We start from the raw sequence: 18,837 nt of genomic DNA, 5'->3' as shown, positions 1-18,837 counted from the left end.
CCCCCCCCCCCCCCCCCCCCCCGCTCCCCCGCTACCCCCTGCCCGTTCCAGCCCCAGATACAGATACAGGGGGTCGGCCTGGAGAACGTACTTCACATTTCGCATGTGCATGTAAATCGCGTCTTTGATTTGATTTCGTTTGATTTGATTAATCGTGCAACGTCACCGCCACAAGTCGCTGCTGCAGGCCCCAGGCGCTGCCACTGCCACCAATGTGTCTGATAATGAGATAGCAGCGGCGCAGCGGCGCAGCGGCGAGTTGCACGCAATTAATGCTGCCGCTGCCGCTCGGGGAGAGAGGGAGAGAGGGGTCTCTGGGCGGTATAGATCGGTGGGCAGAAGGGGCATCGTTTAACGGCAGATCTACTTGAGGCTCGGAGTCTCTGAATGAAGCTCAAAGATAGCGAAGAAATATATATATTCAAAACCAGCAACTGCGGGATTGATACTCTCTTTCTTTGGGACCCCCCAGCACTCCTCTCCCTCTCTCTCTCCCAAAACTCCTCTCTCCTAGCCCTCCTCTTTCTATCATCTCTCTCTCTCTCCCTCTGTCTGCCTCTCTAGCCACTTCCTCTCGCCATGGAAGCTCAAGCTTGCCAGAGTTCATTGCGCTCCGCTCTGCCACCACGAAAAAAAGACAACAAAAAGAAGAGAGGAGTGGAGGGGAGAGGAGGGAAGGGAGAACTTAAGTTTACACCGCTTAAAATTATTGTTTATATTAATATAAATGGTACTCACACACACACACACACAAGCAGCCGCAATACAAAAAAAACAACAACAACAACAAATGTATTCCATTCATCGTCATAAACTTCAATTTTCGAAAATCATTTCCTTAGCAGCTGCGCATTAAAAAAAAAGAAAAAAATACTACAACAACAACAGCAAGAAAGTGGGGAATAAAAAGAACAACAACAATAAAATCGAATAAAATGAATTAAGGCAAGACAGTGGGGCAGGGCTTCGACTTTATGGCGGGGATATTTGTAGATCGGAGAAAAAAAACAAGAAAAAAAAAATTATATGCCAAAAAATGGTGAAGGTTTCATAAATTATTTTTGGTGAATTTAAGGCAAAATGTAAAAACGAAAATAAATTAAAAAATATACGATTTATGGCGGAAATATCTGAGAGAAAATAGCCAAAAGTCCCTCTGTTTATCACAGTTTTTTTGTGGAGTTTTGGTATCAATCAATCATCGTGTCTTGGGTGTCGTCTGTCATGTTCTTTGAGTTTTTTGAGCACAGAACGATATTGATTTGGGCTTCAAAGAACATTCGTACACCCGAAATGTTGAGCTAAATTCATGAATTTGTCTTATCTTTGGCGCTTTTTTTTCCTCAGCGATAGATGAGCTATCGATATGGGAGCCAGAATATGGATTGTGATATTTTTAAGCCGCATTTTTTGCATAGCAATCGATTATCAGATAATCAGCACCAGCAGTATCGTAAGAAATCCATCACTGATCATTGATCATCGATCATCGATCACTGATCACTGATCCCAGAGCAAAATGTACTTTTTTGTAAAGATATTCAAGTGTTGGGCAGATTTATAGATTGATCCCTCTTTGGGATGGAGATATTTTTAAAGCAAATTAACACCCAGAAAATATATTTTAAAAAATTTAAAAAATACATCAACAATGAAAATGGGAAGAGGAATTATTTATGTATTATTTATTATTATTTACATATTTATTATTTCTTTATTATTTATTAATTCATTATTTATTTATTATCCATTATTATTAATTACTATTTATTTATTATTTATTGTTAATTTTTTTTATTGTTATTTATTTATTGTTTTTTTTTATTATTCAATTATTATTTATTGTTATTTATTTATTATTTATTTATTATTTAATTATTATTTATTTATAATCTAATTATTTATTTATTTAGTATCTATTATTATTTATTAATTTATTTCCCCCGAATGTGCTCCACTGTGCTGGTGGCTGGTGCCTGGTGGCTGTTGGCTGGTGGCTTGGTCAGTTTTTGCCCTTTGCACATCGTTAAGGAATATTATAAATTACTATAGGAACAACAGAAACAACAACCAGAAAACAGAAAAAAGCAAGAGAGCAACCGCAGCAGCAGCAAGAAAAAGCAGAGCAGAGCAGAGCAGAAAGGGGGGAAGCAGAAGGCAAAGAAGGGGGACAGCAAGTCGAGTTTCTTGAAATATTTATTTTATATTACGTTTTGTATGTTTTATTTTGAATGTTGCTCAGAGAGAAAGGGCATTCCTATTCGGTGGAGAGATTGGTGACGCATCGCTTTATGGCAAGAGCTACCTAGAGATCTCCCCAAAGATCTCCCCATCGATCTTAGAACAAGTCTTTTGTAATTGATAATTGAAGTACTTCTTGAGGCATATATTTATATATTTTTTTAAATTTTAATCTCTTTTTTTTTTTCTTACAGCGATCTTCAGATTCTTCAGAGGGTATCCCCAGCTTCGATCAGCCAAAAGGTAAGAGCCTTCTTCCTTCCTTCTCTTCTTCTTGTTCTCTCATATTTTATTTCCCTTTTTTCCCCATTCACTGAAGCTTGAGGGGGGGAAGGGGATGTAGGGGGGAGAGCGCACCTCTAAATTAAAGAATATATTTCTTTCGACCCCCCCCCCCCCCTGCCGCCATACGCCTCCCCATCTGTGATCTTTTGCCCATTCCGCAGAACAATTTTTTATTTTATTCACATTTCTTTTTTTTGTATTTTTTTGTTATTTTATTTATTATATTTGTTGGTAAGGCTGCAGGCTTCTTCTTCGTCTTTTGCTTAAAGTGCGGTTTCTTGTCTTCCCTTCCTGCCCCTCAACCCCCCCTCCCCCCCGCTACCCCCCCTACCCCTCTATCATATATATTCATTATTATTGCCACCGCGGTGGCGGGCAACGGCGACGGCGACGGCAACGCTGCTGCTGCTACACATAACTTCAACTTTGTATCTTTTGTATGTCTTTCTCTCCCTCTTCCCTCTTCCCTCTTCTCTCTGTGTGCGTGTGTGTGTGTGTGTGGCATGTATTTAAGGAAAAAGAATGATGCAAAGACGATAAAATATAATTTCGGCTTTATATTTTATTTTAATGATGAAAAATGTTGAAACTTTATTACGAACTCATAAAAAATTTAAACGTAGGTACACACACACACACAAAAGAGAAAGAGGGGTGTGAGAGAGAGTGAAAGATAACTTCTTCTTCTTCTTCGTGGAGGGGTAGGGGGAGCGGGGGTAGGGGTACGGGTGGGGGGGAAAGATCTTCTTATATGCCCCATAAATAACTCGCGCTTGAGAACCGAAAAATGTAACGTATTTACTTTTATTGCAGTGCCGCAGCATAAAAGTATCTACCAGATACAACAGACGCTCTACCGCCTGGCAGCAGCTGTCGTTTACAACAACAACAACACCACCAATAATTATAAAAGAAAGGAAAGCGCAGAAAGGTGTGAAAATACTTCATGTCATAAGATACAAATGTATCTCTAATTGAATGAAACAAAAAGCAACGTGGCAGACGTAGATTTGCACTAAACACGCAGCCGAACACTTCCACTGCCCCTGCCCCCCTGCCCCCCCCTGCTGTTAGTAGAGCGTGCAAATGAATCGTCAGGGTCCCCCCCTCCCCCTCCCCCGCCCCATCTGTCCGCCAGTTTGTCTGTGAGGAGGCGCCGCGAAACGAAGCATGCGGCGGCAAACGGGGCATCAAAGTCAAAGTCAATGGCGCGCTGTGGCTGTGGCTGCGGCTGTGCCTGGCGAAAATTCTCCTCTGATTTCCTGGTTTTTTTCGGCTACTCGAAAGGTCCATTAACTAAGGCGAGCGGTTGGAAAAGGGAGGGATATTTTCAGATACATTTCACACCATTTTTGGTTTTTGTGTATCTTTTGGATACAAATTTTGGGCTACTTAAGGTATTTGTTGATGGGAAAATGTAACAATCGAGGGATCTCCACTAGAAGATTCCCCTCGAAATTTATCTCTGTTTCATAATTTTCTTGCGAAAAGAATGGATAGAATCCCATAGAATTTTTACACTTTTTGGGTTTTTTTAAATCTTTTGGTTAGAAAATTAAACAACCTAAGATATTTATCGATTGGTAGAGTCAAAAATCTACGGATCTCCCCTCTAAATGTATCTGAAGATGTGTCATAATTTTAATCGAAAAATTGTACCTTTTTTGGATACAAAATCAACTTTTGGGTTACTTAAGATATTTTTTGTTTGGAAAATGTAATAATCGATTAATCTGCAGCAGAAGTTACCTCTTAAAAAGTATCTTCAGGTGTGAACTCCCTTTGTTTCATAATTTTAATGGGAAAACGAAGAATATATCCCATAGAAACTTTAAACTTTTTGGGGTTTGTACATCTTTTGGTTACAAAACCAATTTTTAAAGATACACATATTTATGGATATCTTGTGAATGGAAAATGTATCTATCGATCTCCTAAATACTCCTCCTCCAAAATACTGGGTAAAAACCCAAGAAAATATTTTCCTATCTCATATTTTGTATCTTTTAGATGCAGTTTTATTTTATTTTGTTTCGATCGATCTCCCAAAGAAATGTATCTTTTTTATATACAGTTTTGGGAAAGCGTTAGGGCATCCATTGCTTCGTCATAGACCCCCCTTCCGCTCTCTCCCTCTCTCTCGCCCACTGAATGAGTGAGCTTTCGTGTGTGTTGTGGCAGGTTATGGCCCGCCGCAAGCACACGTCCAAACACACACAGCTACAGACACGCCACACCGAATGACAGAAGAAGGCAGGCAGCGGCGGTGGCGGTGGCGGTGGCGGTGGCAGTGGCAGCGGCGGTGGCAGCGCCACAGACAATAGCCGAAAAGAGTGCGAGGTGCTCCGCGTTGAGAGAGACGCGGTGTCGACAGCAGCTGTTTTGAAGATGAGACGATGACACGGGAATGACGCGACGAGCGGAGTATCTTTTGGCATTTCCACTGGAGATTTCTTATCGTTTGCCCTAGAAAGAGAGAGCCACTCCCCTACCCCTTCCCCTTCGCCTTCCCCTTGCTCTTCTCTAATCGATCGAGGCACTCAATCGCGGGCTACCTGGTTACCCAATGCCGCCGCCGGCAGTACGTGGCGCGTATCTTATCGGTTGCAATGTGCCGCCAAAAAGAGTTCTCCACCAACGATGGATGACGTTTCAAAAATTTCAATCGCTTGAGGGAATTTCAATCGATTTCTGATGACAATCACGTGAACCCCCCACCCCCCCCCCCCCCCCCCCCCCCCCCCCTGCCATGCCCTGCCCCTCCTGTGTGCAGTCGAGCGAATAAAATAATTGTAAATAAATAAATAAATGCAATTATAGAAATTGCCGCCGAGCTACCCGTGCCGCAAGCCACCCCCTCCCCCACCCCCCCCTTGCTGGCTGTCTTTCCACCGCACCTCCCCCCCCCCCCCCCCCAACCTGCTGTCTCTCTTTCTCCCTCTCTTCTGTTGACTCATTCGCGTCTTTTAATAAATTACAAAAAAAAAAAAAAAAAAATGTATCTCCAACGTTCCCTGCCCCGTGCCCCCGTGCCCCCTTGCCCCCTGCTCTTGTGTGCCTCTCCTCTGGCAACTCGATTGCATTTTTAATTAATTTATTTTTGTTCGATTTTATATATTGTTGCCGTTGCAGCCGAGCCGTCGGAGCAGCCGAGTCGTTCGCAGACTTTTGCACAAAGACAAAAGCCATGTCTTGTATCTTTCAGATACACATGAGTATCTCCTCCTGCCTGCTCTCTCTCCCTGTCTCTCTTTCTCTGTCTTTTATTTGCTGATGAAGCTGCCGATCTTTGTTGCTGGCTGGCTGCCTGCTTGGCTGTCATTTATTTATTTATTTAATACTTTTTTTGTATACGTTTTTTTTTTTGCTGTAATTTTGTGTTTCCTTCTTTTGATTTGATTAATCGTTGGCTTATTGTAAATATTTGTCTTTGGTTTAATGCACTCCAGAGGCCACAGAATGGGGCCTCCTGCATCTGCATCTTTCGAGATTTTTCTGCCCAAAGGCTTAAAGGGGCGAGAGGGATCTTCGCGCCCATCAATAATTGATTCGAAAGCAATGCCCCTATGGATTATAGAAAAATCAAAGTATGTGCCACATGCAGCACACACACATCAATTAGTGGAGTGGCAACTCCTGCTGCTGGGCCAACAGCTTCATTCGAAGAAGCCTTCGCTAATCCCTGCCACAGCCACACACTCCATCAATAATCTTCAATCTCTGCCACTCCTTCGCTCTCTCTCTCTGCGGCTCTGGCTCCTCTCTCCTTTCCTGTTTGTTATATTTTATACAGTAATTTATAATAAGTTTTCCCTGGCCCTGGCCCTGCCCCCCAACAGGGCACAACCCAGAGACTTACAACTAATGCAATATAATAAATAAATGTTTTTCCAAGCGGTAGAGGGGGCAAGGGAGAGGGCGCGGGGCAGAGGGGGCGATTGTGTGTGGGTAGACCTCTCCCTCGGCGGAATAAATAAATATATATTCTGTGGAAGGATAAATACATGTAAAAGATTCGACTCTGAGGCAAAACCCTTTTCAGAGTCAGAGTTTCTCTGTTGCTTTTGTGGCAGGGGCAAGCCAGTGGACGCCCCTTGGAGTGCCTGTGCCTGTGCCTGTGTGCGTGCGTTATTTATCTGCATAAATTATTTACGCCGCATTATAGGCATAAAAATAAATAAAATAAATGAATCGCTGGCTGTCCAGCGACTGCAAATCCGATTAGAAAACACACACAGCATAAGATACACACAGAGCGAGATACACGCTGCATAAGTAGAAGATACAAATTTATTTTTATAGATTAATCAACGTTTTAGACTTTGTTGTGCAGCTGTTGCCTGTCCCCGCACCCCTCCTACCCCCCATTTGCCTGCCATTTCCCATTACCATTTTCCACAATTTCCACATCGTATTCGAAGCAATTTATTTGGGGATTTGCAATAAAAATGAAAATTAAAATCTAAATGAAAATTTTCCGCCAAGTATTTGAAAATATAAACATTAACAAAATGTTCCCTATTATTGCTGTTTTTTTTTGTTTTGTTATTTTTCTTAAGATGTTTTTTCTTTGTTTTTTTTTTTTTTTGGTTTTTTCTTCTTTTGCTTCTTTTTTTTTGGCTAATTAAATGTTTATGCCTCATGTATTTAAAACTAATCGTGCATTTAAGAGTACAGTGAGTGCTACTCATTTATACACTGAGAGAAATCTATAAGGGAGAGCAGTCTATAAGGGAGAGAAGTCTATAAGGGAGAGAAATCTGTAAGGGAGAGAAATCTATGAGGGAGAGAAATATATACAACTTTATAATCATTTTTGGAGGGATTATAGTTATATGATATTATTATTTTATATTATAGGATAAATATTATATATATAATATTATTTTATAGGATATATTGTGATATAAAAATTATATCTTTTGATGTATTTTTCAATTCTAAGCAGGTTTCACCTCAAAAAGATACAATTTGACGATGGAGAAATAACCAGAAATATTCCCAAAAATTGTTTGAAGTTTGGAGAGTTGAAATAACCAAAAATGGCGCAGCAGAAATGCAAATTTTAACCAATGTTCCATTAAGTATTCCTCTCCAAAGGAGGGTTTTTGTTTGATGATCTATAAATGGAGGGGCTTGGGATCCTTTGGATCAGTATTTTGGAGGAGAATTTGTGGGGAATGCAAGGATGTATCTTTGAATTTCAAGATATAACCATTTATTTATTATTTTATTATATTTTTGCTAATAATTATTCCATATATGGCCATGTTTTTCCCAAGTGTAACTGTGTATCTTTTATGTGTGTTTTTGTTTTTTCTGTTTTTGTAAGATTTAAACAAAATTTCGCTGTAAAAACTACTTGGGGGAGTACTTGAATCATTCGTTTGTACTCATTCACATTCACATTCACATACGAGAACGAGTGCGAGTACGAGTGCGAGTGGATGGGGGATTTGTATCTGCATCTGGGGGGATCTTTAGATGTGTCTGTGTGGGGGATTGGCATAAAATATGACTGAATAATATAAAACAGAAGGCGATACATCAAAGGGGATTATACAATTTATTCCGTTTCTGGCCGTTTGCTGGCCTTTTTTTTATTTTTATCCGCGCTGCTGGGGGGAGTGCGGGGGGAGTGGGGGGGATCTTCGTCTTCTTTGGTTTATTTTTCCGTTTCGGAAAATATATTTTCTTCAATTTTTCTTCATTTTTATTTTATTTATTTACTTTTCTGGAGCACAAGATTTTTGTATACAAATCGCAGGCTGCCCCCCGGCCCCCTGGCCCCACCACATACATAGATGCAACAGATGCAACACACAAAATATTCTTTTCGAGGCCCTCTGGCAAATGTATCTTTGTATCTGCAGGCAGAGGCGCATGCTGTTTGGCCGCCATAATAAATTTTCGTATTATTTATATTATTTTTATTCCCAGACGAGGCAGGCCCCTACCCTGCTGCCACAAGGGCGGAAGTGTTGCAGGAGGGACGCGGAGGGACGCAGGGGGACGCGGAGGGGCAAGGTGACGAGTGTAATGACTTTTGTCGATTGGTTTAAGTGGCCATCTTCCATCTTCTTCTTGCCTCTCGTGTGCCTCTTGTGTTGCAGATTCCTTTCTTTCGAGTTGCATATGCAATGCCCCCAGCCCCTTGCCTTTGTGCCCTTCCTGCCCCTTTGGTCTCTTCCCTCTCTTTCTCTTTCTCTTTCCTTTGATTGTTGGCCTTTTTTCTATACCTTTTTTACTTCACCTTTCTTGTTTTTTGTGTTGTTGTTGCTGCCGCTGAAGTAGTTTGAATGTGGCACGTTTGTGCTGCTGCCACTTAATGCTGCCGCTGCCGCTGCTGCCTCACTTTCCTAATACCCTTCTGAATGCTCCGATTTGGAACAAAGACAAGGATGTAGCTCGAAATATCTTCCCTCATCGCTCTTTAAAGGGTATTCCCCTGTTCGGGGCAGCCAGAGAGCCAGAGATCCAGTAATTTGTCTACAGCGTTTTTTTTCTTCTGTTTCGGTTGCACTTTTTTTTTTTGGGAGAACCGCACGCTAATCGTGAAATGTGAGAAAAGGGACTCGGAAATCGGGAATCGAGAATCGGGACTCCTTGCCACTCGGTTGCGCCCTCATCTTGTGGCTAATTGAGCTGCTTAGAGCAGAGTGTGGCATCGATGGGAAAGTTGAAATCGAAAGGGAATTCGGGTGGGAAAAAAGTGTGCGGGTTTTCGGTTTTCGTTAAACAATTAACAAACAAAACAAAAATATACCGAATATTGATTTTGTCCCAACAAAAAGTAACTTCTTCGGCGTCCACCTCTCTGAAGATCTCCAGCGGAGATGTGGCAAAAAGTTCAGTGAACCGCGCCGATCGATACCCGTGATCCTCCGACATAAAGAAGGAAATAAATAATAATATACAACCTCTAATGATGCTGCACACACACACACGCACACCTAAAGATACATTTTGAATGCATGGGGCAGATACCGATTTAAATGCATCGGGCAATAAAATATGAAGAACAAAAAAATGAATTCAGAAATAAAAAATGATTTTTAACAAAGGAAAACGTTCGCCGTGGCACTGCACAGACACACACACACACACAGACAAATAAAGTGCAATTAATCACCAGAAAACCAAAGCACAAGATACAGATACATATATTCTGGAACGTACAGCGGACAGGGGCCGTGGGGGGCTGGAGAGGGGGGAATAAGACCCTGGAGACCCAGAGACTCTCCTCCTGACACTTATCGGCTTTATCAGTGGCTTTATGTGGCATCAAAAGAATGAGAAATAAAATCGAAAATAAATACACACACACACACACACACACACATGCATAGCGAAGAGTGTGGCAAGTCGTACACTGGAAGAAAATGGAAAGCATTTCACGTGTGGATCGTTGGACAGTAAATTCATGATCCCAAAAATCCCTCAAAATGTTGGACTGAACAATATTTCTTAAAAAAAATATGGGAATTTTTTTTGTTATGGAAATTTTTATTAAAAGATTTTTATTTGTTGATTATAGTTAGGATTAAATTCTAGAAAATTATAGAATTTCAGAAAAATTTAGTTTTTTAATTAAAGTTGTAAAAAAAAATTCCAGAAAATTTTGGAATTTCAGAATTTTAATTTTTTGATTAAAGTTATACAAAAAATTCTGGAAAATTTTTAAATTTCAGAAAATTGTATTTTTTTGATTAAAGTTATGAAAAAATTATAGAAAATTTTAGAAGTTTTAGAAATTTTAGAATTTTAGAAAAATTTATCTTTTTGATTAAAGTTAGGAACAAATTCTGGAAAATATTAAAATTTCAGAAAAATTTATGTTTTTGATTAAAGCTATGAAAAAATTCTAGAAAATTTTAGAAAATTTAAAAGTCTAGAAAGATTTATATGTTTGATTAAAGTTAGAAGCAAATACTAAACATTTCAAGAAAAATTTTAAAATTTTAGAATTTTTTTTTTTTTTTTGATTAAAGCTATGAAAAAAGTCTGGAAAATGTTTGTTTGTATAGAAAAAATTCAGGAATATTCGCTTCCAACAACAAAAAATTGTATTGGAGGCTTTGGGGTGTGGGAGGTAATCGAAGTGAGGAAATTCCCAGCTGATATTACAAAAATATCATGGAAATACTTAAATATTGCTTCGATTAGTTCAAAATGTAGATTTTCCGAGTTAAAATCATTAAAAAATGCATAGAAATATATATTATTGAAAATTCCATGAAAGAAAGTCTTTTTTTTGGTCCCATTCGATGTGGAAATATAATCCTAGGCTAAGATTTTTTCTCTCAGTGCACAAATAAATGCAAGAGAATTATAAAATATTAAAAGAAGAATCTGCAAAGCGGACGGATGGATGGATGGCTGGATCATGGGGGGTGGAGGGGTGGCGGGGAATCGAAAGAGGCAAACAGATAGAAAGAGAAGGGAATACGAGGATCTGTTGGCTGCTGTCAATATTTGATTTTTATATATGGCTTGGGCTCTGCTGCAGGAGGAGAAGGAGGGGGGTGCGGTGCCGATCGCGGCATCAATTTTTAATAATAAATGAAATGAAATGGAATGGAATGAAATGTGTGAAGAATGAAGGAGAGAGAACAATCGGAAAGGCAAACACAGCAGGAAAGCAGGAAAGCATAAACATGGCCAACACCAACAACACCAACAACACCACTAATACGAATGCAAACAAAAACAAAACACACACACACACAGACACACACACAGAAAAATGCAGATATGGAAAGGTGCCGCTGCAATGCATTTTCCAAAGAATTTCCACAGGCACATAAAAAGCAAAGCAAACGACTTCGACTCGGAGTCGAAGTCGAAGTCGAAGTCCCCTCTCGAGCGTTGGAAAAATATTTAAAAAACCATAAAAACAAAATATTTATTGAAAAGAGATGCTAACGAGAAGAAGACACCAAAGAGTGCAGCGGAGGAGAAGCACAAGACGAAGAAGAAGAAGAAGAATGAGTTGAAAAACAAAATATGAAAAATCTGAACGGTCGAAAGGGAAGGACGGGAGGGGGGAAACAACAAACAAACGTCTTGAAAAATTGAACATATGAGAGGATGAAGAGGAGGAGCGGGAGGAGGGGGAGATGCTAATGCATTCATACCTCTACCCAGGGCTCTCCCTCCCCCCTCCCCACCGCCATTTGCTGTTTGATTAATGCACTCGAAAGCGACAATAAACACGGAAGAGAGGGGAGTGGCGAGGAGTGAAAGAGTCCCCTGCACCGTGCCCCTTTCTGCAGGTTCCACAGATCGCTCTCTCTCGCTCTCCCCGCCACAGAATCCAGAGACAAACAAATATTGCATTCCAATGGTCAAGCGATTGATGTCAGACGCGACTCTGGGGAATGGGAATCGGAATGGGAATGGAAATGGGGACTTGTCTTGTGGCAGGGATACAGAGTGCCAGAGATCCAGGCAACTCTCCCTCTCTCTCTGTCTCTCGTGCCCGTCGACGTCTATTAGATAAATAAATACAAATTTTTATTAAAGTGCGAATTCTGTGGTGCGGCCGAGCCTGCGATGGGAGAGCGGAAGAACCGGTTAATCGATCCACTGTAAGGCCACTAATTGAAGCACACTTATGGATCCATGAAATCGGAATCGAAAGATCTATCGACCGCAGGGCCACAGGAATTTGCAATCTTCGAGCCACACAGAATAGCAACCCCCCAACCCCCGTCCCCCGCACCAAATGTGGCACACACAGAAAGAGAGAGAGAGAGAGGGAGAGGGAGAGGCGACGACAATGAAGCGACGTGAAGCACGTGAATGCTGTCAATCATGAGAAGGCCTGCGACAAGCCACCCCCCACCACACCCCCCTCTATACATTCCACACCAACGGCAGTGACGTCACGACTGAGGCAGCGAAATGCCGCCGGCAGAATTTTCGTAGTCGAATTCGGAAATAAAAATCCCAACCGAAAGGCGCGCGAAACGTGAATCAAAACAAACGATCGAGAGAGCGAGGGAGAGCGGGAGAGCGAAAGAGAGCGAGAGAGTGAAGCAGCGCTGTGACTGCGCAGCAGCAGCGCATGGGCAGCGAAAGAGAGCGGCGAAAACGATCGACGGCGAATTGAAAAGTCGCTCTCTTTTCGTGTTTTGTGAATGAATTGCAAAGAAACGTAAAGAGAGCCGAGCGGAGAGCGGAAAGAGCTGTCAAGAGAGAGAGAGAGGGGAAGGGGCGGGTGTGGGGGCGGGGGCGGGTGTACAGTTAAAGCAAATGATCGACTCACCCTCTCTTCCTCGCGTATCATTTCCGCTATTCCCGGCTTGATTTCCATGTCATCGGCCAGCGATGAGCCCGAAGGGCCGACGCCCTGGGATCCCACTCCTCCTCCTCCTCCTCCGCCTCCCACGCCCTGCGAATGATGGTGGGGCGGCGGCGGCGGCAGGCGTGGCTCGGCAGGCGGCGGCAGGCCACTCAATTCCATGGCAGCGGCCATTGCTGCGGCGGTGGGTCCCAGCGGATAGCGCGACTCCCCGGCAGGGGAGGCGCCCGCCGAGGACACGCCGTGCTGCGAGGAGACCGGCGACAGGCCGAGGTGCTGTGCGTGCGAGTGATGCGGAGGCACAGGTGGCATATGCAACGGATGCTGCTGCTGCTGCTGCTGCTGCTGGTGGTGGTGTTGCTGCGGGCTGGGGGCCAAGGCACGCGAGGATCGCGGGCCTGGGGTGGCCGCTGGCGAGGGCATATCCAAGCCATGGATGGCCGACTCCAGGGCGGGAGTGAGGCGTCTCGGGGTGCCACCGCCACCGCCACCGCCGCCGCCGCCGCCTCCTGCTCCCTGCAACTGCGGCTTGGGCGGTGGCGTCATCAGGGAGCAGTCCCTCTGGCGCTCCCTCTCCTTCTGCTCGAGCTCCAGCCGCTCGGCGGCGATCAGGCTGCTCAGCGGACTGGCGGGCGGATTGAAGATCGTGTCGGCCGATGGCCATCGTCGCTTGCGGACATTCCTGCCCTGCTGCCGCTCCAGCGGGGAGAGCCGCAGCTCGAGATTGCCCCCCGCCGTGGAGACGGCACTGGTGCCGCCCGAGGAAGAGGGATGATAGTCCCAGTCGCCGCGCAGCTTCTTCTCCGGCTGCATGAAGGCCAGCAGCTCCTCTGCCTCCCTCTGCTCCACTGTGTCGCGGTGGGTTGCCTCCTTGTGGGAGTCGCGTGCCTCCGAGGCGGCCGCTGCCGCCGCCGCCGTGGCCGCCTCCATGTGGGTGACATCCGCCAGGCCGCGGACCTTCAGCATCTCGGCGATCCGCAGCAGCGGACCGATCTGATCCTGGCTGACGTTGATCTCCCCGCGATACATGAACTCCACGATGGCCTTGAGATCGCCCCACGATACGTCGCGCATGATGACGATCGGGTGCTGGCAGGGCGTCTCCGCCAGGAGGGTCTGGAAGTACGGCGAACAGGCGGACAGCACCATTTTGTGGGCCTTCATCGAGCGGCCGTCGCAGGCGAGCGTCACGTCCACGAAGCACTCGTTCTGCAGCAGCTGATCGAAGATCGTGGTTAGATTCGACTGGTAGTTGTTCCACCGCAGGCAGAACTGTTGCGACGACGGCGTGGACGGCGGGGAGCCCGAGGCGGAGGGCGACCCGGCCACAGGTGACGATGATCCTCCGGGGCCTGCGGTTTCTTCATTGGATGCTCCTGCTCCTCCTCCTCCTCCTGGTGCTCCTCCCCTCTCCTCCGATCCTCGGCGATCGTCGGCGTGGAGCGTTGTGGGGGAGCTGCGATTGCTGCCCCCCTGTTGGGGGGAGAGTGTGCCGCCACTGCGTTGCCTCTGGGCGGATTGGGCCTGCTCGGCGTTGGACTGCGGGTCATTCTCGGTGCTGGCCCGTTCCGCGTCGAGCTGCACCTCCAGTGAAGCCATTTTTTCAGTGTTTATCGAACTATCGATAGTTATCGATTAACGATCTAAACGCGCGTTTATCATTCACATTGCACTGGCGAGTGTTGCATGTAAATGTATCTCGATCTTGTCTCAAGTATCTGTGTATCTGTATCTGTGTACGCTTGTATCTGTGTGGGTGTATCTGTGTGTGTGTGTATCTGTGTTACGTTACGTTACGTTACGCGCACTACGTAAAGGTCCCCCGCTTTTAGGCAATTAGTTTTTTGTCTGCCACTCGCCTCGTGCCACACACACAACTAGTCTGTGTTTCTATGTTTCGTACCAACAAAATGCCGGCTGTTGCCTGCCCCGTGTGGCGCTGTGGTTAGTGGATTGCTGTGTGTGTGTGTGTGTATTGGCCAACAAACAGGGCCAAAAGTCTTCTCAGCACGAGCGTCTGAATTAGACTGAAATCGTTTTGCACATTTCGATACGGAAAAACTCAAAACAAAACTTAAACACACACAGAGGCAGCGGCAACCAGAGGCGGCAACACACAGAGGCATGCGGCACACACGACGACGACGACGACGACGGCGACTCCGACGACGGCGACTCCGACGACGACGACGACTCCGACGACGTCCACGTTCACCGTCCACGACCACGACGATGGGGAGACGACGATGGGCAACGACGATGATGATGATGATGGGGAGACGTGTGCCTGAATCGCGGTGTTTGGTGCCTCTGTTGTCTGTTGCTGCCACACCGGCTCTGTCAGTAGTTGTAGTTGTTGTGCCGCCGCCGCCGCCGCTGAGCTTCCTCGCGTTGCAAATGCGAATTCGCTGAGGCACTGCCACTGCCAGCGACAAAGTTCGCGAGAGTCTCCTCCGCTCTGCCAAGGAAAAGCAGCAGCAACGACACGAAAATATGATGCGGAGAGCAGCAGCAGCAGCGGCAGCGACAGCGACAGCGACAGCGGCAGTCGGAGGCGCCAAAAAACGCCGGCTCCAAACGTTGCATTCGCATTCGCATTCCTTTGCTCGGATAAACGACTCGGTGCGGCGCCACCGACTCGGACTCGGACTCGGACTCCAACTCGAACTCGTCCTCGTCCTCGGCCTCGGCCTTCGTGCAACCCCCAAAAAATGAGGCATCGGCAGCGGCCGCGGCAGCGGCAGCACCCATACAGCGAGATGCAAGTTTGCAAGAGGCACAGTCAATGCGATGCGTGTGCCTCTTCTCTCTGTCTGTGTGTGTGTGTGTGTGTGTGTGTGCGTGAGGAAACGGAAGTTGCCCCCGAAAATGCAGAGAGCAATGTGGCATGGCGTCGCTTAGGCCTGGCAGGAAGCCGCGAATGTCAGATCTTTCGTTTCATTCCCCTCCAATTAGCATCTCTTCGATCTTCACTCTTTCTCGCTCACTTTCCTTGTGACTCTCTTTCGCCGTGCTCTGCGCCAAAGAAAAAGATTCGCCAACCTGAAACGATTCTCCATTAATTAGTTCCGTTTGCTGCCACCCACCCACCGTCCACCGCCCACCGCCCACTCTCTTGCCCGCTTTGGCTCTGGCTCTCGCTCCGGCACTCGGCGGCGGCAGCGCAGCCAGCGTCGGCGCTCGCGTCGTCATAGTCGTCGTTTATTGTAAACAAATGCTTAGGCGAAAAAGATGAGAGACGACCGACTGCCGACGAGCGACTACCGACGACCGACGACGACGACGACGACGACGCGAATTCGCCGCAGTCTTTCGTTTCGTTTTCGTTTGCTCTCTTTGGCTCTGCTGCTCTTAAGAGAAGCGCCGCAGCCGCTGCCTGGCTGCACCTGCAGTTTTTGGGCTAGCAACTACTTTTTTTTCTGCTGCTTCTTTTTCTGTTCTCTCGCTCTGGCCGAAAGGGAGTGGGGCTGGGGCAGGGGCAGGGGGGCCGACTGATGGCTGAGACTGGTCAGATATTCGCGTTTGGGTGTGTGTGTGTGTGTGCTTGGGTGTGTGTGTGTGTGTGTGTGTTCGTGTTTGAATTGCATTTGTAGTTTTTGTGATTATTGTTTTTGCCTTGCGCATTTATAATATGCATAAAAAATAAAAAGAAATACGAAAAATCCAGCAAAATATATGCCAGAAAGAGATGAAGATACTCGTACAGAGCGAGCGAGTGCGGTATAGGCAAAGGTAAAGGTACGAAAGAGAAAGAGAAAGAGGCGGCCACGGAGGCGAGGCTGCCGCTGCCGCTGCTCCGAAGCTTCGGCCAGTCATAAATTATGCATAATTTTTTCGTGACTGGCAAATGGCGGCATCTCGGGGATACATTATAATAATAAACAGCACCGCAGAGCAAAGCACAGCACAGCAGAGCACAGCACAGCGCTCTGTGGCCATGGAATCATCGGTGGGGCAGCGAGGGGCTGGTGGCGGTGGGGCAACAAAATGATCAGAATGTATTTTCCGATCAACGCGCGACATTCAACGATAATTGACTTTGGCAACATTTGATGGAGCCCGAGAGAGACGGGGAAAGAGAGATACTTTGCACAGTATTCAGTTTTTAGATACAGATACAAAAGATGCTTTTTGCATGTGAGGTGAGAGGGAGATACTTTTTGAAGATACTTTCGCAGCGCCTTAGAATTCAAAGTTGCTCGAAAAAGTCTCCATCTTTGTACCTTTATCTTTAGATACTATTTATACCTCGAGATACTTTTTGTACCTTTAGACACTTTTTGTATCTTTGGATGATTTTTGTATCTTTAGATACTTTTTGTATCTTTAGATACTTTTTTACCTTTAGACACTTTTTGTATCTTTAGATACTTTTTGTAACTTTGGATACTTTTTGTATCTTTAGATACTTTTGGTACCTTTACATACTTTTTGTACCTTTAGATACTTTTTGTACCTTAAGATACTTTTCGTATCTTTAGATACTTTTGGTATCTTTGGATACTTTTTGTATCTTTAGATACTTTTGGTACCTTAACATACTTTTTGTATCTTTGGATGCTTTTGGTATCTTTAGATGCTTTTTGTATCTTTAGATGCTTTTTGTACCTTTAGTTACTTTTTGCCCTTGTTTGTTGTCGAGATACTTTTGCATCTGCTGCGTGCCTAAAGATAGTTTTCTTTTTGTCTTCTATCTAAAGATACTTTGTATTTTTGCTGTATCTTGAGATACTTGCTTTGCCACTTTTGTATCCTGATTACCCTTTTTTGCATTCCAAGACACTTTTGTATCTTATTGTGCCTAAAGATAGTTCTTACATCTTTTTGTGTCCAAAGATACTTTTTTATTTTTATTTTGGAGATACTTTTTGCATCTTGTTTTAAGCCCAACATAATTTTGTATCTCTTTCCATACAAAGATACATTTGAATCCTTCTTTGGAGTCTAAAGGCACCGTCTTGGTGCCCCGTATTCGCCACCACTGGCGCTGTGCCTGCCCCACTGTGCCGCCCGCCCTCAGCTTCGCTGCTTGCAACAAATGAATTGCAGCAAATAGCAAACAGAATTTGGATCAAACACCGAAAGACCGAAACACCGAAACTGCAGCAACTGCGCGCATTTTCCAAGTTGTTTGTTGTATGCCACATTCCACTCCCCGCACTCCCCGCACTCCCCGCACAGCCCCGCCCGATGCTCCCCCACCGTGAAAGGGAGGGGCAAGGCGTACGGCTGCTGCTGCAGAGCGCGTTTATACGAGAATTTATGTATTTAACTGGTGACGACGACGCTGACGAGCAAAACGATGACGCGGACGTGAAAGGACATGGAAATGGACACACACAGGACACACAGGAGCGTGGAGCGAGGAGCGGGGAGCGGGGATGTGGAAACGCATGATGCTGGTACAAAAAAGCGACGAAAGCCTATGCGACAAGAGGCAGTCGCCAGTCGGAGTGTGGGCTGTGCCGGGGGGTGTGGCGTGTGGCATTGGGGGGGGTGGGGGAAAGATGACAACATTTGAACCAAACAACAGACAAAGTTTCAGAGGCGCGGAACCAGCGGCAGGGGCAGGGGGCCTCAGCGGACAGTGGGAGACGGTCGACGGTCGACTGTCGACTGTCTGACCCCGTGGCTCGCTGCGAAGCACTGAAAAAAATGATGTTTCTCCACCGGGATGTTCCCCTAAGCGAACGGCTTCTGCAAATACATTTTCCCCTTCATGGAGGCATCCCAAAGATAGGCCTCCCAAATCGATCTGCTTTGAGCTGCCGTTCGAAGTGTATCTTAATTTTTTCAAGTGCAGAATGATGCTCAAGCGATGTGTGTTGCATGTGGAGGTGACCAAACGTACACAAGTGTGTGGCAGCAACAGCAGCAGCTGAGGAAGCGCCAAAAGAAGAAGGAGGGTTGGTTGTGGCACGACTACGACTGTGGTACGACCCAAAGGGGAGGATCAGCGGCAAAAAATGTTGCATATTAAAACGGCAAATAGAACAGTGCAACAG

At 45.4% G+C, this 18,837-nt stretch overlaps 1 protein-coding gene across 1 annotated transcript in view; it reads right to left on the bottom strand.

The window, feature by feature from the left end:
- The window catches only part of LOC6603571 (protein bric-a-brac 1), a 74,279-nt gene extending 59,848 nt beyond the window's left edge, over window positions 1-14,431 (bottom strand). The window contains exons 1-2 of the mRNA XM_026992175.1: window positions 14,332-14,431; window positions 12,797-14,175 (exon numbers count right to left, since the gene is read on the bottom strand). Of these exons, the coding sequence (XP_026847976.1) occupies window positions 12,797-14,175; window positions 14,332-14,431 (1,479 nt within the window). The remainder of the gene's footprint in view (window positions 1-12,796; window positions 14,176-14,331) is intronic.
- Between the last annotated feature and the right edge of the window lie 4,406 nt (window positions 14,432-18,837).

The sequence above is a fragment of the Drosophila persimilis genome, unplaced genomic scaffold, assembly GCF_003286085.1.
Source record: "Drosophila persimilis strain 14011-0111.01,24,50 unplaced genomic scaffold, DperRS2 tig00000715-arrow-arrow-pilon, whole genome shotgun sequence".
NCBI lineage: Eukaryota > Metazoa > Arthropoda > Insecta > Diptera > Drosophilidae > Drosophila > Drosophila persimilis.
Note: the sequence above shows the minus strand (reverse complement) of the source record. Positions and strands in the feature narration are given on the sequence as shown.